General features: G+C 37.9%; 1 protein-coding gene across 3 annotated transcripts in view; it reads left to right on the top strand.

The window, feature by feature from the left end:
- LOC103046649 (INSC spindle orientation adaptor protein) overlaps window positions 1-22,244 on the top strand; it is a 63,012-nt gene that overhangs the window by 17,255 nt on the left and 23,513 nt on the right. For 2 of the 3 annotated variants that reach the window (XM_022683939.2, XM_022683937.2), the window contains exon 2: window positions 6,621-6,712. In XM_022683939.2, coding sequence (XP_022539660.1) covers window positions 6,657-6,712 — 56 coding nt within the window. In that variant the 5' untranslated portion in view covers window positions 6,621-6,656. Of the gene's footprint in view, window positions 1-6,620; window positions 6,713-8,553; window positions 8,801-22,244 lie in introns of those variants that run through there. The other variant, XM_022683938.2, reaches the window with a different exon arrangement.

Genomic DNA, 22,244 nt, shown 5'->3' with positions numbered 1-22,244 from the left:
AGCGGTAGATGCTCTGCACTATCACCGGTTTGATAAAGATGCTCATCATTGAGTGAATCAAGTGATTAAACTGGTCTTTTAAGAAGGCCAAACTGCTCCTGTTCTGCCTTTTTCATTTCTGCCTGCCTGCATTGAAAATACTGGAGCTTTGTTAGTTTGTTTTGAGATGAAAGATGCAGAAGAAAAGCCCTGGTCCTGGAGTCCATGTTTAATTTGTTGGGGTGGGGAAGAGAAGGGAGGGATGATTTATAGGTGGAGGGACATAGTTGATCTGTGGTTGTTTACAAAGAGCTCAGTTGTTTAAGGTGCTCTAATCTCTTGGTCTTAGACAGCTTTATTTGATTTTACAATAGTGATAGACCAAGTAGTGACCTTTTATGCTGAATTTGTTAAAATATCCTGACGGCTTGTTGTTTAGCCTCTCTTTTGGGTAAGTTGGTTACCAGGAAAACATCCCTGCAAGGTGTTTTGGAGATGTTCTGATCCATTTGTCTATTTATCACAATTTATCGCAGTTTTTTCTCAGAGTGTCTCAGATTCTTACGCTTGCTCTCCTGTCAACACGTCCTGTCAACATGCCAGAGCTAACCATTCACGTACTGCCTAATATATCCAGCCAACAACAGGTGCCAATGGAACCAGATCATCAGTGTCACTCACTTAACCTGACAGTAGTTTTAATGTTGTGGCTATAAAAAATAATATAATATAATCACAGTGGTGTTCATATGCAGAGCAGCCTGCATAAAACAAACACAATGACTTTATATTTAATTAAACAAAAGTTCTTAATCTTTAGAGTATCTTCTATTTTAAAAATATCTATTTTTGGTTGGAGAGGTAGAGATCATACCAGAAATGATTGGATGTTTAAATGTAAAGGTCAAAGCCACAGGCTGTGGTTAGAATTGCAGAGTTTGATTCAGGCCTTCTGTAATAACCCAGCCTGCCCTATCTGAGGAATGAGCTCCTTTCACACCCACTCTGTCCAGCCAAGAAGCTCTTAAATGTCACTCACTTTCTTAAAGGTATAGTGCATTAAAAATCCGCTCTTAACAATCTTGTTCACAATTGTTCATGGTTATCATGGTTATAAACCAATGTCAAAAACCACATTAGCAAGTCACTGGGTGACTGTAAATCTTTGACCTTTTGCTGACAATTTGAGTATCTCCAAGTGTGTGAGGAGCATTTCAAAAGTGTGTGAGGAGCATTTCAAGTGTTTTAAAATAATGTACCGATTTTCATTGCTGCAAAAAATGTCTTACATCACAAAAAAGAAACATTAAAGGAGACATTTTTGCAGCTTAGTTTACAAATATGGACTAGAGACTGAATGATATTAGTCTACATTCCTCATGCACATTTTATTTCAAAATAGCAAGGAACAGTTTCCATTTCTTTAGATGCCCCCCCAACCTCCCTCTCTCTCACCCTCTCTCTCTCCTTCTCTCTCTCTCTTACCCTCCCTCTTATTCTCTCTCTCTCTCATTTTCTTTCTCTCTCTCTCTCTGCTGTGCTGTGCTGTGGTGGATTTGGTTCTGTGAGCCAGAATATGCTGGATTCAGTCAGTTCCCACAGACTGTCAGTCTACACCCCCACCTCCGCACACACACACACACACACACACACTGGCAGAGATGACATGCTTAGAAGACCATCAGAGGTCACACAGGGAGCTTTTTAAGCGGAAGCATTTTCAGACACAGGCACAGTCCAGCAGTGCAGAACAATTCCCAATATTTCTCTTTATTCCAGTTTTTTGTTGTTTGTTTGGGAATCGCTATTATTCTTGTTGGCGAACTCAGATTGCTTTCACCGCTCTTTACTCCTGGAAGAGAAGAAAACAGTCAGACTGTATTTATGGTTTTAAACACACTCACAATCAGGCCTCAGAATTTATCTGAATGTAATTTTGGATGTTTATATAGCGGTGTGGCTCTTTTTCAGTAATGCTCTCAAGATGTTGTTTACTTGGGCAAGTTGGTGTAGGAAATCACATGAAAACAGACGGTACCAGACTTCAGAAAAAGTTTACTCTAGAGCTTTTCATAATGTTAATTATGTGCACTAATAATACACAAAAATACAAAACTAATATAACTTAAAAAAAAAAGGTAAATCAACATTGAAGGGGAAGGAAAAAGTATTTTTTCTTTCAATTAGGGCTGTACATTGGCAAGAACCTGACAATACAATATGAAGTGCAATGCAGAGCTTACAGTTCAACATATTACATTATACTGTGATAATATAAGCAATGCAAAATATTGTGATTGTTTTAGTCAATAAAAAACATGAACTTATTTATAAATCTGAATATAACAGTTTACTTCTAATTTTTTATGTAATCAGAACAGTGCTATCTCGTGAGCAGGGTTTAATCACAACACAAAACCAATCACTGTCTGTCACAAATCGTAACATGTAAACAAATAGTTATAAATCAATATGGTGTTTTTGAAAATCTACATAGTATTGCAAAACAGAATATCCTACAACCCTACTTTGAAGTCAGTGCAGAAAGATTTTGGAGAATTGTCTATTCTACGTTATTTAAAAAATATATCTGAGGAACTGTTGTTGTTTTTTTGTTTGATATCGTGAAAGAACCTCTTAATGTGCTTTTAGGAAACTTCAAGAAACATTAAGCACCTTAGGGGTAGATATGTAGGGTGGAGTGAGCTAAAGATGGGCCACTTTTTGGTAAGATTTTTATAAGATCTTATATACCATTTACTGTATAAAATGTAAGAGCGCTTATTGTGATTGGCTGTAAAATTGTTAAAAGCTATGACTCCTAGCTGATTCCACTGTTCTACAGCAATGACTGTAATGGATACTTGCCCGTGTGTTATATTTGTTATTAGAGACTTCCACTAGAGAATAAACAAGAATATAGATGCAAGAAGCCATTTTTCAAAACTTTTCCTCACATTGATGCTGCTGCATTGATGAGTGCCTGCACTGTCCCTATAGTGTTATTGTGTGCACCTAACATACACATTACCCAAAATTTATAAAGCATACAACCAACACACCACACAGCTGCAGGATATGCAAGGTAACAATTACACACACACAAGTCTGTATTTACCAGCACATATCAATATGTTCCAATCATCAGGAAATCTCGACACATTGTGCAAGTTTACTTTACATCTAAAAGTAAAAAACTACTACTAAACTGCATAAATGGAGACTGGATATCCTCTCTGTACATACATATCTACCTATTACAGCTGATTTTACAAGCAGAGTTGTTGATTGACAGTCCTGAAAAGTATGATTCATCCAATAATGTCACAAAAATCAGGAGAGGAATGAGAGATTGGGCACCACAGAGGACAAACTGCAGCAGTTAAACTCTCACTATCAGATATCACATAGTCTGAGAGCCAGAGCCAGCGCTAAAATGAACAGCTACACCACTTCAGTAATAAACGCACTTGACTGTTGAATTATCTGCAGTAATGAGGACACAGCCAAGAGCAATATTCCACGTAATTCCACTTCACCGATGAGGAGCTCTCTCCCGGAATTGGAGAGAGGGTCCTCAGTGGTGCTTGACATCATTTTAGCCTCCTCTTCAGCTTCCCCATTTAAAGAAAAAAGTTCCACTGCTGAAAGTGCAGATTTGATCTTCCATGTTCAAACTTTGAACTTTTGATCTTGAACATAATTTTAAATGTTCTCCATCCACACTGCTGTCACTTGTTCCTCTAAGTGACAGCGCACTAGCATAATACAGTATTACTGTTCAAACTATTCTCAAATGTACATCATTTAAAATTTCATTATTCTTGAAATATAGCTTCTCCTATGAAAAACTAAAGAAGTACATGTCAGATACTAACCATGCCATTGGCTGATCAGCTGCATCTGTGTTCAGTGACCAGTCAAGATTATTTGATTGTTTCACCAAACTATTCCTTTACCATATTTGCCTGCTTAACTTACTGTGTGTCTGTTTGTGATGCTGCGACTCTTGAATATTCTCCACCACTTCCTCCAGGGCCTGTTTTACATTAGAATTAAGGTTTTAAGGTTTCACGGGAGCTACATTCTGCTATTTAAACCCACAGCCATGCCCTGAACCCTTAATAAGACTGATTTATTCAAAGTCAGTAGTTTTGCTTGGCTTTCAGAATGGAGAACATGTCTCTCTAGTTTCGACTACTTAATTCATTTACATTCATTCTGTTTTAAACACACTAGAATCGAAGCCCAGACTGTACAGTCCTGTTTTCCCTGTTTCAGTTCATCTTTGTGTTTATGAGGATTTCAACCACATGATCAAGCGGGATCCATAACTCTGTCCAGCAGTGGAGAGTGTCCAGTCCTGCAGAGCTCTAATCAAAGCGCTGCAGGATGTCATTATCTAAATGGACCACAACAGCACAGTGCTCTGTCTCATGCAGGGTTAAAAATGGAATAATCTAAATGGCATCCATCAATAAAGAACGCTGAATAAAGTTTTTAAGCACTTACTACGTCACCTGCAGCCCGTTCCCGAACAGTAGAGTCAGGGGATGGCAGCCAGCCAATGAATTAGAAGATAAGAAATATTCTATTGGCTCAGGTCAGCTCTCACTATTTAAAAGGGAAGTTTATTGATAATAAAATTACTCTAGGAAAAAAAATCAGACAAGAATAGAAGCTTTTGGATGCAGATCAATAGAGTGAAACGATAGTGGGCTTTGAGCCTGATTGGAGAGCCAATTACTGTGTTTAGTCATCATGACTGAGGGCAAAAACACACAAAATACACAACTTTGTAGGGAGATTTGCTGTAGCTTTTTGAAATATACACTGTATAGACAAAAGTAGTGGCACTGATAGTAAAAAAGTTTATCCTGCTTGTATTGGAGTAAATCTTTCTGCTTGTTTGAAGTATTGCTGTGATTATTTGTTTGCATTTAGAAATGAGTGTTAGTGAAGTAGGATGTTGTATGATTACCACCACACTGTTCCCTAAACTCTCCCACTCATCCCAAAAGTACTAGAGCTCCTACCCATTTAGCTAACACCAGACATAGGGCACGGTGCAAATAGCTTTGTGTTTATCTGCTCCAGATTGATGTAGATATTGTCAATATGTCTCTAATGTTTGTGTACCTTTGTCAGCAATGGGTGTAGCTTTGTTACTGTACTTTACTAGATTTCTGGAGGATCTGTAGAGTACTTTTTTACTTGATACTTTATGTTCATTTTTACACTCTACTCACAAAATTAAATAAAATCACTTATCACACTTGGTATCTGTTTACTTCTTCTTCACTGTTTTTCAAGGGGGAAACACAGTATGAGCTGTAGGGCTTTGGTAGAAACGTCAGCTGCGTAAGCTAGCTAGCTTTGTTTACCTGAAGTCTTATCTTCAGTGGTCTCTGTGGTCTTGATAAGAATTTAATTTAATTTAGTACTGTCATGCATTTTTCAAATATAATTCTGTTTTCCTTGTGTGCATCATGCAGTCTAATCTTACTGTTATTATTTGCTTGAGTGTTACAAAAGTTTAAATAGCGATTTAAAAGATTCCCTATCACATCAATTGCCATATATTTAGTGCCAGTGCTTCACCCATGTGGACCACGCACTGCGTGTAGGGTACCAAATGCGCGGGGAGACACCAAAAAATTGATTAATATAAAGACATATGTAAAATAAAAAAACCTCCTTGCTCAAGAAAAAGATAAATCAAAGTTAGGGTGTGCATCTTAGAGTGTGCATCAAAGCTCTTCAAAGAGCACTTACTCTCCTAACACCTCTAACAAACTAACTATACTTTTAAACTTTAATTTCCTTCTTCCCCTCCTTCACTTCTCTATCCCATTATTTCCCTTTGATCTCTTTTAGGCCCTATATAAAGAAGTCTTTTACCTTTAACTTCTATTACTTTTTCTATTACTTTTTCTATTACTTGACTATTGTAAGTCGCTTTGGACAAAAGCGTCTGCCAAATGTAATGTAAAGTAATGTAATGTAATGTAATCTAAACCATGTATTACTGCATCCTGGGAAAGAAGTTGCTGGCACTTCTTGTGCAGAGACTAAAAATTCATTTTACAGCTCAATGAACATGGCATAACATTATGTTATGTATAAGCCACAATTTAAAGTCATATTGAAGAAGAAAATCGATGTGTTAAAAACACATAAGTTTTGAAGAACACTTACAATAGTATTCATTATGTATTTTTTAATGTTTACAAGAATTTAAATATTAATGAAAATTAAAGGGTAAAGCAAGATCTCTTTCTCATGTATTGAAGGTATATGTTTCAAGTGATGGGGCATCACAAAGCATTTGGCACCCAAATGACTGATATTTGCTTATATTTACCATGACATATCTACATATCTTTATCTACTGGAAGCATTCTCTAAGTTGGTGTTTTTTGCAGACTTTATGGTAGCACAAATTGAGAGACAAACATTTCAGAAAATTGTAAAGCATTGTCCTTTTAAAACCAGTGAAAAAAACACTGAGGGGAAGCTAAAATATAAGTATAAGTATGTCTCTCTTGGTGCATAGGTACGATTTAGCTTGAAAAAGCCATAAGGAGAAAGTTAGTAAGATGTACCAAATTTAATTGATGTTTCTGTTATTTTGTCTTTAGGCCTGCTGTTGTTGCTATGAGGCTTTGGGGAGCAGGATGGCATCTCCACAGATCTCCAGGAGCAGCAGTTCATCTTTATCTACAAGCAAGAGGTGCGTCAGCTCTTCATTCTGGAACGTGGACAGATCTGAAGATATTAACTCAATTATCCTGAGCTGTGTTGAACCTTGTATTCACTGTGAGTGAACATCTGTGTTGTGCAGCGTGGTCCTGCCCGCGACTTGTTGTGTAAGATAATCCATGGCGCAGCCGGAGACGAGGGTTTCCGGTGTGCGTTCTAATGTGCAGTGATGGAGGCTGATGGGTGTCATGTTGATGTTGCTGTTTCACCTCTTCAGTGTGGAGAGGCTCAATCACACACTCGCGTGTTTCTGCTGTTTTTCAGCGGACTGCGGGCGGCTCGATCGCCCAGCTGTCTCCGCTGTCATCCTGACTGCACTCAGGCCGGGACGCTCTCACCACGCTGACACTCTCACAGCACTGACGCTCAGATTAGATGGGAAATGTTCCTGTTCTGTTTATACCTGCTCCACTTCTCCAGCAGAAAACACACTCAAACAGCAGATACTCATTTCAGTTGAACATATAATCACTGTTTATGTGAACCATTTTAAGTTGAATAGCTTGAAGCTGAGTGTCAGTGCTGGTGTGTGTTATCATTAAATACAATGGTGTGACATTTTAGTACACGCTACGCTAAGTGACGTCAGTAAGTGAACAAATCCACTGATGCACTGCTGTCGTCACTGTGCCTGAATGATTTCTTTTATTATTGTTTAATGTATTTAGTGTCTCAGTTAATTATTCAGCATATAGTGTAACCATCTAAATGGACCAGTGAAAATAGTTGTAGAGCAGTGATGCCTGGTCAGTTTAGCAAACTGAAAATCTTGGAAATATTGAAGTTTATAATATTCATATAGTGTATAGGCTAGTTGATCATTATTACTGTTTCAATATGAAAGTGAAGAAATTGTACACTGACATGCAATAGGGCAAACGTATTGAGAGAGCACTGTGTAAATTGATCCAGAAACCCATATCTCTGTAAGTTGTGAGCGAAGTTGATTACTTGCCAGTGTGCTCTAGGCATAGTGACATGAAGGCCTGATTGTGACTGTGACATGGAATTGTCATTTTAAAGTACACTTTTGTATCTGTATATATGTTAGCTGATCTTTTGTTATTCAAACAGACTAGTAACCCTACTCCATAATAAAATGCCTCCTCTCATAAGTCTAAAAAGAGAGCAAAGAGCCATTTTAAGATTTTAAGTCTCTAGTAAGACGGACAAAATCACTGTACATAGGTTTCAGTAGATGTTGGGTAAGTGTGTTGGCAGGGAACCATGAAGATATGACCTGAACTGATATGAGGTATTTCATAAACTGCAGAGCCGCAGCAGAGTAAAAGTCAAAGGCAGTAACACTCTGCTAAAATCTTGACAGAAACATCTCAAAAAAACTCAACTGCTGAGGGAATCTTTACTCATTTAAAAGTAAACTTGGTGCTTTAGTTACCAAGACAGCACGGTGTCCTGTATTAGGGGCTGAGAACCCATCTCTGATTCTCAGAGTCAAGACATAAATGGTACTGTCAGCCCCAATCCAATTTGTGGAAGTCTGGACAGTCAGAAACTACATGAAATCAGGTTTTTGCAGGTCTTTTAAAGTGTGATTACAGATGCGTCTCATTCAGACTCGTATATCAGTATATCAGTGCTGTGTTTTCACTGTTTATCAGTCTGTGTTAGAATTTACTTTGTATTATCTGGATTATGAAAGCTGAGGGTGACCTGTGCTGTTTATAGTTTACACACACACTCCAGATATTGCCCCCTTGCCCAGTGGAAACTATGCATATAGGCTGTGTGTGTGTGAGAGAAAGAAAAAGAATGTGTGTGTGTGTGTGTATGCAGCCCGGTAAAGTTGCGTATCTGCTGCTAAATGGTGAGAGAAACATCTGGGCCTCAGCTGCAGCGCCCCATTCCTCAGCCCAGCCCCTGGGCTTTTTTTAGACTCCGACTCTGAGGCAGGAACTTTCAGACTGCGGCTTCTGGAGTTCCTCAGCAGAGCAGCAGAGCTGGGTGGGGCAGGGCGTAAAGTTAAATGGAAGTTAGACAGTGTGAGACAGTGGCAGACACGCCCTCAGCTCTGAAACCTCCCTGTAAAGCGGAGCAGGTGAGTGAACCTTTTCTCGTTTAAAAGTGATGATCTCAGGCAGTGGTAGTGAAAACACTCTCCCTTGCAGAGCTCATCTCCTCACCTGAGAAACGCTCTCTGATTTATAGTTCTCATACAGAACATAAAGACTGATTTAACCACAGTTGGCTGGGTGTCCTAAGCTGCTGTTCTGATCCGCTCATTCATTTTCAGTCTTTGACCTTTTTGGTGTAAAGCTTTCAAAAAATGTTCTTTTGAAATTGAAGATTTTTTTTTTGAGAACAAAGTGATTCTACAATTGCTCAGTGTGTGTGTCTATCTGTGTGTGTGTGTATGTGTGTGTGTGTGTGTGTCTGTGAAGTGGTCTGTCTTTTAGGCTGAGCTGAACTCCCTGAGTGCCTGCCATTTAGCTGTGAAAGTGCTTTATGGTGGAGCATCAGGGCAGCTGAAGTCTCACATGTGCTGAGAGCTTTCATGTATTGAAAGGTGAATTTGGCTGCAGTTTAAAGGGCTAATATCCTGGTTTTGTACTGTGGTTTTATGTGAGCATATAGGATTCTGGAAAGTACTGAAAAAAATGTCTTTGGTTTGAAACAATAGTGGAGGTTAATTGTCTTCAGGTGTTATATAAAACAGGACATTTACTGAATATGCAGGAGGTTTTCACAAGGCAAAAATGGTTTTATGTTATCTTAAACCCTTAATAAACTCCCACTTTACAGAGTATATGAAAATAAATGTGAGCATAACCCTTGTTCTAATGTAATTTATTGCATGTTTTGTTGCACCAATCAAACAGATGAATAGTATTTTGACTCTTTTGATCCTTGTTAGAATCATGTTTAAAAGGTTATATTTAAAACCTTCTACAAAAAAAGTTTTCCTTGTATATGTGAGCCGTTTTTCTACATTATTTGAGTTGTCATGGTACTATATTTGAACTACATTATTTGCTATAAATTAGCGTATAACAGTGTATAATTATTGGCGTAGGAACCGGGGGGGATGGGTGGGACATGTCCCACCCAATATTAGAAACAGGTGGATTTGTCCTCCCCCAAAAATGATATCGCTTCGCTCAGATCAGCTGTACTATTAATGAGGAGACAGCCCGGACCAATCACGGAGCCGATTCAGGTATTAAGTCCCGCCTCCCATTAGAAACAGCCAATCTGCTTGCTGTTTTTCCAAAACAGATCTGGATATACGGAGACTTTTCTAAAAGAAAGGTAATGATAGGCTAACCACGTCCACTGTTATGATATGTTTCTTATAGCTGGTTAAAAATACACGTCTCTGAATCTGCACACAGATTAAACCCACTGTGATTAATAAACTGCAGCTGTGTTAGTGAGTTAGCTTAACTTTGGAATTAGCTAGATTGGGAGTCAAGGTTAAAGAAAAAAAAAACTATAAATGTAATGTTCAACTTGCCCTGTACCTGATCAGATAATCACTGTTACATTTTCAAACTGTGTTTATTCATTTAGGATTACAGGACTTACTGTGAGCTATAATAAACGAAAATTCATTTAGCTAACTAGTTATCTAGAAGCTGCATGTAGCCAGAATGTAGTACAGTACTTTATGTTTGTAGTTTAAAGCAGTTTCTTAACCCTGATCACTGCCCTAAAATAGTGTTTTCCACCTGATCCACCTGATCAGCTAATAAACAGTCATTTTCTGAGTTTACCTGTTAAAATCCTTTAGCCCCCTATGGAGCCTAAATGAATCATACCTCCTCTTACTTTATTACGTGTCTTTAAAGCAGAGGAAGCTGTAGAATATGCAGAACAGTGTTAATATGCAGTAGACGTGACTTCTGTTCATTTGTAGTTCACAGTAAGATGTAATGTAAATGTACTGACATTTATAAAAATCTCTATGAAACGTTACATTCTTTTACATAAAAGGACACCATCTTAAGAAGAGCTCTCAGTAGAAAATAAATAAAAGCGCAGGAGAAAATGTAAATATACAACAGAATTGACATGCCAATACATAATAATAATAATAATAATAATAATAATAATAATAATAATAATAATAATAATAATAACCAAATCTGTTATATTATTTTAAATATTAGGTGATAACTGATCATTTTTGTCATATGTAATTTAGACATTGCATGCATAATTTTAGCAGTAACTGTAACGTGGAGTAACATGTTTAGGTTGTAAAATCACCTTTACTTTGATGTTAACTAATAATAAACAAAATACAGAAAACATTTTTTATTTGTGATTAAAAGTAATTTCCACAAATGTTGTTCTAGGAAACTATAGGGTGGGCTTGGGTTTATATTGGCAAATGTGTCCCCAACAATATCAATATAATATCATACAATATATTACGTATGTTGATATACTCTTTGTTTTTGATATTTATAAAAGTCATTCATCTTTAAAAAGGGGTCATTGCTCTAATATGCTATTATATGATCATTTTTATCAGTGGCATAATATGATAAATAGATAGACACCTTGGAAAATTATGAATTAGGCTTCTGGTCCAGTTTAAGGATTGACTGGTGCACAAAAGAATGCTGTAGTCTAATCTTATTAAACCACTGAACACAGTATCGTTGTTGTATTGTTGTTGCCAAACAAAAAAGTTGCAATGATAAGCTCACCATTTTTTAAATAAAGAATCATTAAAGGATCCTTTAAGAGTGTGAGGAATAAAGAGAGGTTGGAATACTCTTGTGGAAGTGCAGGACAGGAGTGCAGGAGAAAGCTTGGCTCTGAGCTCTTTGAGAAACTGCTTTAAATGATGGATCTTCTGCTAATCAGTCTTACAGGTCCTCCTCGAGTATGTGATCTAAAGTGTGTTAAAGCTCCCAGCAGCCCTCACGCCTCGCTGCATCACCACAAACCAGGTGGAGATTTCACAATCAGCAGGTTTGAAGTGTGGCTGTTCTGTTGCGGGTTCTGATGCGGTGTGTGTTCTGTTCTGTGGAGCGCGAACTCCCCATTCTGATAGACAATTAGCGTTCCCCACCCAACCAGCACGCACTACGCTCCAGTTTCGACAGGTGTTCCTCTGTGCTCGGCCGAGCCGCACATCTGTTTACCCTCACTGTTTACCATCTCATCCACCAGTGTTCACACTCCTGGATACAAAATACGGCTTTTACTATTCATAATGATGAAAGTTTTGATAGTGGTTATTAATGAGGTCAATGATCAGTCCTAACAGATGAATAAAAAGACAAAAGTGACCTGATACTTTTCAAACAGCTCAGATGTTGCTGGTTACCAGGTTGCCTTTTTTGTAAAAGATTTGTAATAACTTATTACAGTTTAACACCAATCTGAGCTTTTATTATTTTGTTTTTTTTGCTGTTGTTGTAAAGAGCTTAACAGTTAAAAACACTAACTGAGCTTTGACTTTATGTTTGTTTGGATTTATTCTAATTCTATATTGGATTTTACAGGTAGACACTCTCAGTGACCACTGATTCTATGTTATAGGAAATTGCGGGTGGACAGATTTGAGATAATATCAGTTGTTTGAAAATTTGCTTTGAGCCGTGCTCTGTCCTCTGTATTCTGCACCTCTGACTCCGGCACTGTGCGATGTTGTTGCGTGACCCACAAAGCTCAGAGAGATGTCAGAGAACACGAATGACATGGTAATGCTGACATGCCAGTGCCAGATGAGAAGCAGCAGCTCTGTTTGGCGTGCGCGTGACTCAGTCTGTGTAATGTCCTCACTTTGAGCTCTGCATGAATAATACAGAATGCTGTTTTTACGGTTCTGCTCATGTAACAGATGGGCTTGACTGACGAGCGCACAGCCAATAGTAACAGAGAGGCAAACTTTTCTCTATATGACTCAAATGGTAAAAGAGGAGAAGGACCTTTGTTGTTTTAGATGCATTGAAAAATGTGTCACCCTAGCTGATCTGATACAATAAACATACAACAAATAAAACAGCAGTCATCTCCTCACTGTGGACGAGAGCACCTGAATAATTGATGTGTCGTCGATGTTGAGACAGAATTGCATAGTTGTTGACTTTTTGTTGAGTGTGGAATAATTCTCTTTCTGTGTACAACAAATGTTGTCAGAAGGAAAAGATTTAGATCATGGTAAGAGAGGAGCCTGACGCATCTGCAAGACTACACAAAGACTGAGCGAGAAGATATTTCTATTTATAGTTCTAGTGGTAATTGGGAACAGACTCAAATTAAAAAGCATTTTGTCCCTGCTGTTCCAGAGGTACTGGACTGGTCATCATCAGGATGATGATAATGATGGAACTTGGCCATTAAAAGGTCCTACATATCATATTCTATCGGCACACACACTTCCCAGTCAACTAGAGACTGAAGAAAATTCATCTTCTGACAGCAGAAGAGACCCAGCAGCAACAGAGATGCAAACTTTTCTCTGTATGATTCAATAAAAAAAAACCTTTGGATGGTGGTAAAAATAACCCAATTCCCAAAAAGTTTGTGCACTTTTTAAAATCTACATAAATGTAAATAACCACAGAATGCAATGATTTGTAAATCTCATAAACCCATATTTTATTCACTCATATTAACTCATTTACATTTGAAGACATTAATTCATCTTAAGAAAGAAACATTTTCTAAAATTGTTCCACATTTATTTAATAGATTAGTGAACCTCTGATTTCACCTCATGCAGTGGACCCTGGATGACCACCCTGATTATAATGACATATATAGATTCAATACATGATATTTGCGGTATTTTAAATACATGTCTCTCAGTTTACTGGCGGCAAAGATCTACTGTGGTTACAGGAAAATATGTTCTCATACAGTACCAGTCAAATTTTGGACACACCTATTTTCACTCAGTGTGTTTTCTTTCTGTATTTTTTTATTTTTTACATTGTAAATTTAATATTGATGTTTTTTACAGCTATACAGGAACACATTCTGAATTATTTTGTAGACAAAAATGTTAAACAAACTGAAATATCTTTTATACTTTAGATTCTTGTAAGTAGCCATATTTATCTTTATTTAATTCCATATGTGTCCCTTGTTTCCATGCCTATAATATTAATCTTAAATATATATATAAATATATATATAAGTATAAATATATATATCCATGCTGTAGTAGGGCAGTCAACACAGAGAAGAAAGGTAGATCATGATGTACTCTCTACATGAAAGGTAGTAGAGTTATTTTACTCTTTAGATTAATGGATCTGTGGAACTTGGATCTATAGTGGAACCCTTGTGGTATATAGAAGCAATTTTTAATGTTCCTACAAAAGTTTCCTACCAGTTGGAAACATTTTATCCAGGCAAAGAGCAATTAATCAAACCACTTGTCATTATTCTTTTTACAGTAGTGTCATGCCTTTACTTATGAACAATTATGAATGTGGTGAATTATGAATTATGAGGGTGGTGAAGGATGAGTTTTACAGAGATATTTGATGGTTGAATGGAAACTGTGAACACAGTATGGGAGATGGTGTCTAATACCATCCTCCATTAGTCATCATTCTCCTTCTGAATCTCTACCCAACTCTAGTGTGTGTAGAGTTGGTATGTGGTTGATATTTCTGGCTGGCTGCTTTAAGTTTCCAGAAAGGAAAAATCACAGCAGAAATTTCTCCTGTGCCAGCAGTGAATCAGTATTTACAGCGCCAGGTTATTGATGACAGGGTTGTGGGTTCAATATCTGGGTTTGAAAAGCTGGCACTGTTTGGCCTGTGGGTAACCTCACTGCTTCCTAGGAACCAGAGCAATGGCTGTCGGTTACTCTGGGCATGTGTGCTCAAAGTATTACTGAACTGTAGAAGGTATCATCACTCCATTCCCAAATAACATTATTGAAATTTGTGTATTTTTAATGAACTCCCAAGTCACATTAAGCTGACTAAAGTATGTTTTAGTTTCTGTATCTCAGTAGATTTTATTTAAATAATGTTTCACCATATTTGTAACACAGGGGAGGAAGCAGGATGCAAATGCAAGTCTTTATTTTCCATATTTTTAACTAACAAAAACAAAACACTAAAAAACAGAGAATAAACTAAAAGACTGAAACAAACAAGCAAAAATAACAAACAAAGAAACAAACTACAAAAAGCAAACCTGAAACACTCAAGACAAAAAACACAGTGGGTCTGAGGTTAAACAAAACAGATAAACTAGATCTGGACAGAGTAACAAGACAAGATCAGACAAAAAGTGCGACAGAGAACAAATGAGCACATGAGGTATTTATACACAGGCACACACTAAGGACACCTGTGGAGGTAATGAGGGGGCGGAGTTACTAATGAGACAGGAGGGGTTACAAATGACAAGGCGGGGCTAAGGAGGAGACAAGACCAAAACACAACAGTAGCACATGGCTGGGAAACATGACAGGTAAACAATAGAACAGGACAGGAGCAGAAAGGAACCAAAAAAAGGAAAGACACTGGACAGACACAGGCTTAGGTGTGACAATATTAAACCATCCATCTTCCCTATTGGGTCCTGACATTATTTATTTGCATAAAAGTGTCCCCCACCAGTAACACAACATCCGTTTATAGTCCTGTTCACAAGAGCTACCCTGTATTCTCTCTATTGTTGGGTAAAGCCGGCCACCATACATGACGAACTGCGGCTCATTCAATCATTTGGCATTTCTGCCACAGCGGGCAACACAAGTAGTTTTATGAATGGTTGTCTTGTCTTGTCTTAAATATGTTTTAGGGGACCACGGTCTTCAGAACTCATCTCTTTAGATGCTTGTACCACCGTATGTATATTCAGGTCATCAGCCTCATCACATATGAAAGTAAAATGCAAGTACTTAGTGATTCTCATGGGGATGTTAATAATCAATACTCACTCTTACTGTGACCTTATGTAGTCTTTTGCACTCTGTGCAGGTTTGTGAAAATAACAGATCCCTCTGTCCTTCTTCTCCGTAAAGAAAAATCCCACAGACTCTGGTGAGGTTGATGGCTTGCTTCTCACCTCCACGTTTCTTTTCCAGATAATGAGTAGACCAGGAAGTGTGGAGGAGTAGTCCCTGACAACATCTCAGAGGCACTTCCAGATATCAGTCAATAGCAGTATCACTTATACACCCAAATCAGATTTATATCTGCCTTTCTGTTCCTCAGCCTGAACTAAAAGTCATACCAAACCAAAGGGATTTACTGTCCTGAATTCTGAGAATTAATAATGGAATACTTGCTTTGTTTTTAATACTTTAATTAAGTGATACTGTGGACGATTTGTAGCTGTCATTTATTTGTAAAGTGAACTTTTGATTATTTTTCTAATTAATGTTCAGACTATTCAGTGAAACTGAATTCTCAACAATTATATGGTCAGATTTAGGGACAAAAACCAAAGCTAAATTTGCTAGATATTTAGATAAAAGTAAAAGGTTTGGGATTGGGGGTCTGGTTACAATTTCAGCCAAGCACTTTCTGTTGCTGTGGTTCAGACCTGCATATCATTCGAGAGGAATTTCATGCAGCTGAGCTAAAGCATCTGAGATCTGGGCTCTGACTTGGCCACTTCAAAATGTGGATTTTGTTTTATAAAATAATTCTGTTGTGGACTTGCTCCCATGTTTTGAGTCATTGTCCTGTTCCATCACCCAACTTCTATGGAGTTTTAGCTGATGCACAGACACTCTCACATTGTCCTGAAGAATTTTTGATACACTTGAGAAATCATCTGCCCCTCAGTGATTGTAAGCTGGCCAGCCCCATAATAGGCAAAGCAGGCCCTTGTCATGATTTTTCCTTCACCATACTTTATGTTTGGGATGATGATTCCATGGTGATATGCCAGATGTAGTGCATCAATAGTTTAATCCTAGCTTCATCTGTTCATAAAACATTTGTGGAGCTACACTGTGCTCTTTCACAATCTTCAGGTGTGCAGCAATATTCTTGTAGTAAGCAGAGGCTTTATGGTCATTGTGTCCTGCAATAAACACCCTGTTTGATGTTTCCAGTGACACCTTTACTATAGTACAGTTCAATATTGTACAGGTGTATTTTTTAGTTAAGTTTGTAATTATGATACAGTAGCCATATGTTTCATACAGTGTTTATTTATGTGCATGTGATGTGCACAGTTTCTGGACTTTAAATGTATTTAGTTTTTGACTCAGTACCATATTTGCACTACAGTACCGTTTCTGCTTTTTTAAGTTAGACCTGTCCCTTGTTTTGGGCAGTAGCAGTCCCTGCTGCCTCTCTGTGTAAACAGCTCCCCTGCAGCACTGAGAGCAGCTCGTGCTTCCAGCAAACACTCGACTCACGGAATAAAGGGCTGTGCTTGCTAACCTCTCTGTGCTCAGCTACGTAAATATTTGTAATTTTCTCTTCTCAAGAGCTGCTATTTCATACCCTCCCATAAAACAAAGGTATTATCATGATTATTCCATTCATCTGAGGACCGCTTTGCTGCTATTGTTGTTGGAAGATGGAATTGAGAGATGCAGTCCTGGAGCTTTGTTGAGCACATCCTCCAATGGTCCAATAATGTTTATATATAAATATGTCTATACACACGAGCATTACGATAATGCCCAGTTCCCTGAACAGACCATTTATCATGATGAAAGCCACAGGACAGTGGAAAAGTTCATCTGAAAAAAGAAGTTTATTTTATGTAAGTTTTTGTTTTGTGTCATGTGCTTCCTGAGTGTTTACATGTTTTATGGAATCACTGTAAAAACCTGTATAAAAACAGTTTATATCTATTTAAATGTTTAAAAGCAACATTGACAAATCTTACTTGGTTGCAGAGAAGTACAGTGGTGTGAAAAAGTGTTTGCCCCCTTTCTGATTTCCTGATTTTTTGCATGTTTGTCACACAATGTTTCGGAACATCAAACCAATTTAAATATTAGTCAAAGACAACACAGGTAAACACAAAGTGCTATTTTTAAATGAAGGTGTTTATTATTAAGGGAGAAAAAAATCCAAACCTACATGGTCCTGTGTGAAAAAGTGATTGCCCCCTAAACCTAACAGCTGGTAAACCTCAGCAGCAACAACTGCAACCAAGTGTTTGTGATAACTTGCAATGGGTCTTTTACAGTGTTGTGGAGGAATTTTGGCTCTAATCATTTTTGCAGAATTGTTGTAATTCATCCACATTGTCATACCACAGCATCTCAATCGGATTCAGGTCAGGACATTGACTAGGCCACTCCAAAGTCTTTATTTTGTTTTTCTTCAGCCATTCAGAGGTGGACTTGCTGGTGTGTTTTGGATCATTGTCCTGCTGCAGAACCCAAGTTTGTTTTAGCTTGAGGTCACAATCAGATGGTCGGACATTCTCCTTTAGGATCTTTTGGTAGACAGCAGAATTCATAGTTCCATTTATCACAGCACTGGTCCTGACACAGCAAAACAGCCCCAGACCATTACACTACCACCACCATGTTTTACTGTTGGTATAATGCTCTTTTTCTGGAATGCAGTGTTTCTTTTACACCACATGTACTGGGACACACACCTTCCAAAGAGTTGCCTTCCAACGTTTGTCTCATCGGTCCACAGAATGTTTTCCCAAAAGTCTTGGGGATCATCAAGATGTGTTCTGGTGATCTGGTGAGCAGTGATTTTTGTCTAGGAACTCTGTCATGTCTCTTTCTGATGGTGGAGGCATGAGCACTGACCTTAACTAAGGCAAGTGAGGCCTGCAGTTCTTTGGATGTTGTTGTGGGGTCTTTTGTGACCTCTTGGATGAGTAATTTTGGGCAGCCGGCCACTTCTGGGAGAGTTCACTACTGTCATTTGTGGACAATGGCTCTCACTGTGGTTCACTGGATTCCCAATGTTTGGAAATGGCTTTATAATCATTTCCAGACTGATAGGTCTCAATTACCTTTTTTCTCAATTGTTCCTGAATTTCTTTGGATCTCAGCATGATGTGTAGCTTCTAAGGATCTTCTAAGGGACTTCACTTTGTCAGGCAGGTCCTATTTAAGTGATGTCTTGATTTAGAACAGGTGTGGCAATAATCAGGCCTGGGTGTGTCAGAAACCACAGAGACTGTATGTTTTAACAAGGGGGCAATCACTTTTTCACACAGGGCCATGTAGGTTTGGATTTTTTTTCTCCCTTAATAATAAACGCCTTCATTTAAAAATAGCATTTTGTGTTTACTTGTGTTGTCTTTGACTAATATTTAAATTGGTTTGATGTTCCGAAACAGTGTGACAAACATGCAACAAATCAGGAAATCAGGAAGGGGGCTAACATTTCTTTACATCACTGTATATAAATAATAACATTAATATCCAGAATGAAGACTTCTAATGACAGTAATAAATGTTAGTATAGGGAAGATGTTTGTTTCTCAGAGGAGCTTTTGCAGTGTCACAGTAAGGTGTGAATCACTGTCATTATGACAGATTTACTTCTGTTTTAACTTAATAAAACCCATCAGTGGTGATCATCTCAGCTAGATGGATTTTTGTCTTTCTAATTTGGTTACATAAATACATGATGGAGTGATGGGAGGATGTCGGGGGCTGCATCCAAATGATGGCCAATTAAGTGACAGCAAAATTCTCTGCTTTCCTCTTAGCTGGGCCATGCCACTGATTATCCGCTATTGACACCGCGTGGGCAGCAGGTGCCCTTATTGTGTGGATTATACGACCCGGCGCTTACCTCACTGCTCTTCCTGCGTGCGCTCCTGACCTGTACGTATCTGCTGACCCCTGGGCTATTAACATCGTGAACTCTGCCACAGGGGGCAGCTCTCTGGAGCTAATTGGCCCCCACTTGTGCCAAACATCATCAGTGTTCATGTCTTTATCATGGCAGCATATGCGTTAACCTGCCCAGTTCTGCCTCTAACCCTCACTTCTCTGGGTTTTAGGATTTGTTTTGTTACAGAGTGAGAATTGTGTTTTATATTTTACCCTCAGTTGAATCAAACATATCAAACCTTTAGTTCAGCTGCAGCCTTTCAGTCACTCTGTTCATCATGTCTTTAATCAACATCTTTGAATTTAGTTTATCCAGAGTTCATCATCTACATATCTAATCCATGTCTTTAAAAAATGACAGCTGTATTGATTTTTCACGAGTTATAATTACTCTGACTATCACATATTCTACTAACACTTTAAACCTCAACATTCAAAGCGCTACAGTTTGGCCACAGTCAGCCAATATGTGGTGGATGTGTTAATGGAAAACAACAGAAATGTATGTAAAGGATCTGGGTGGATGTATCATATTTTGGCAAATAGCATTGGCTATTGCTTTTAGTTCTGTATAGCCCTGACAAAGGGTTTTAGTAACAATGAAGGATCCTATTTGAAGTAAATAGAACCACTGCCTTCACTATTAAACTAAATTATTGTTTTCATTCAAAGATCATTTAAATACATATTTTCTTAAATTGTATAATATTGTGTAAGTGTGTACAAGTTGTAGGCATGTTCAAAAACCTCTGTGTGCTGTAAAGATTCTAAGCCAATTAAATATTTTAGGTAACACATGGAACAGTATTATAAAGTGTTACCAATATTTTATGAAACTAAGCTGAACACCATTGAGAACGTTTTATTTTCCCCCTTTATACCCAGTAATTATATTTACCATTATGCAGGTGAAGCTGGATTGTTTGCAGGCAGACCTCATTAGTAGTGTGGGCTGTATTATTCTTCTGTATGTTAGTGGTTTCATTTTAGACCTGAGCTTTTATGTCTTTATTTGATCAGCCCATCATTTATGCATGAAGTTCCCCAGCTGCAACTCATGGGATATTGCATCTGTATGTACACTCTAAAAAACTGAGGTACAATATGAGTACTTTTTGTACTTAAAGGTACACTCTTTATAATTGTACCCTCAATGGTACAATATTGGTCTTTACAGGGTCAGATTTGCTCCCTCTGAAGTACAAAGTAATTTCTAACAGTAATGAGTACAGATTTGTATCATTTAACCATCCAAAGGGTACAATCAGTATTCTGTATCACTGTACTAATAAACAATATATTTAGTTGATTTATAATCTTTACTGGCACAAAAACCAGGGGTACAAAAAAGGACTTTCACTGAAAGGTACTTTTTCGTACCTCAATAAAAGGTACAGCCCCAGCGACAAGCTTTGTACCATTTACAAGTACAAATCTGTACTTACTTTTCTTTGGAACAGGGTTAGGAAGGTTATAAAGATTTGGGACAGGGTTAGGAACGTTATAAAGTTTTGGAACAAGGTTAGGAAGGTTATACAGTTTTGGGACAGGGTTAGGAAGGTTATAAAGATTTGGAACAGGGTTAGGAAGGTTATAAAGTTTTGGAACAAGGTTAGGAAGGTTATACAGTTTTGGGACAGGGTTAGGAAGGTTATAAAGTTTTGGAACAGGGTTAGGAAGGTTATAATGTTTTGGAACAGGGTTAGGAAGGTTATAATGTTTTGGAACAGAGTTAGGAAGGTTATAAAGATTTGGGACAGGGTTAGGAAGGTTATACCGTTTTGGGACAGGGTTACACAGGAAATTTGGCAGTGTTAAATCAACACTGTTAGTGTTAAATCAACACTAATAAGTGTTGATTTAACACTAATAAGTGTTGATTTAACACTGCCAAATTTCCTGTGTAGGAAGGTTATAAAGATTTGGGACAGGGTTAGGAAGGTTATAAAGATTTGGGACAGGGTTAGGAAGGTTATATAGTTTTGGGACAGGGTTAGGAAGGTTATAAAGATTTGGAACAGGGTTAGGAAGGTTATACAGTTTTGGGACAGGGTTAGGAAGGTTATAAAGATTTGGAACAGGGTTAGGAAGGTTATACAGTTTTGGGACAGGGTTAGGAAGGTTATAAAGATTTAGGACAGGGTTAGGAAGGTTATAAAGTTTTGGAACAGGGTTAGGAAGGTTATACAGTTTTGGGACAGGGTTAGGAAGGTTATAATGTTTTGGAACAGGGTTAGGAAGGTTATAATGTTTTGGAACAGAGTTAGGAAGGTTATAAAGATTTGGGACAGGGTTAGGAAGGTTATAAAGTTTTGGAACAGGGTTAGGAAGGTTATACAGTTTTGGGACAGGGTTAGGAAGGTTATAAAGATTTGGAACAGAGTTAGGAAGGTTATAAAGATTTGGGACAGGGTTAGGAAGGTTATAAAGATTTGTAACAGGGTTAGGAAGTTTACAAAGTTTTGGAACAGGGTTAGGAAGGTTATAAAGTTTTGGAACAGAGTTAGGAAGGTTATAAAGGTTTGGGACAGGGTTAGGAAGGTTATAAAGTTTTGGAACAGGGTTAGGAAGTTTATAAAGATTTGGGATAGGGTTAGGAAGGTTATAAAGTTTTGAAACAGGGTTAGGAAGGTTATAAAGATTTGGAACAGGAATAGTAAGGTTATAAAATTTTGAAACAGGGTTAGGAAGGTTATAACATTTTGGAAGAGGTTTAGGAAGGTTATAAAGATTTGGGACAGGGTTAGGAAGGTTATAAAGTTTTGGAACAGGG

The sequence above is a fragment of the Astyanax mexicanus genome, chromosome 10, assembly GCF_023375975.1.
Source record: "Astyanax mexicanus isolate ESR-SI-001 chromosome 10, AstMex3_surface, whole genome shotgun sequence".
Lineage (NCBI taxonomy): Eukaryota > Metazoa > Chordata > Actinopteri > Characiformes > Acestrorhamphidae > Astyanax > Astyanax mexicanus.
This window is presented reverse-complemented; position numbering and strand designations above follow the sequence as displayed.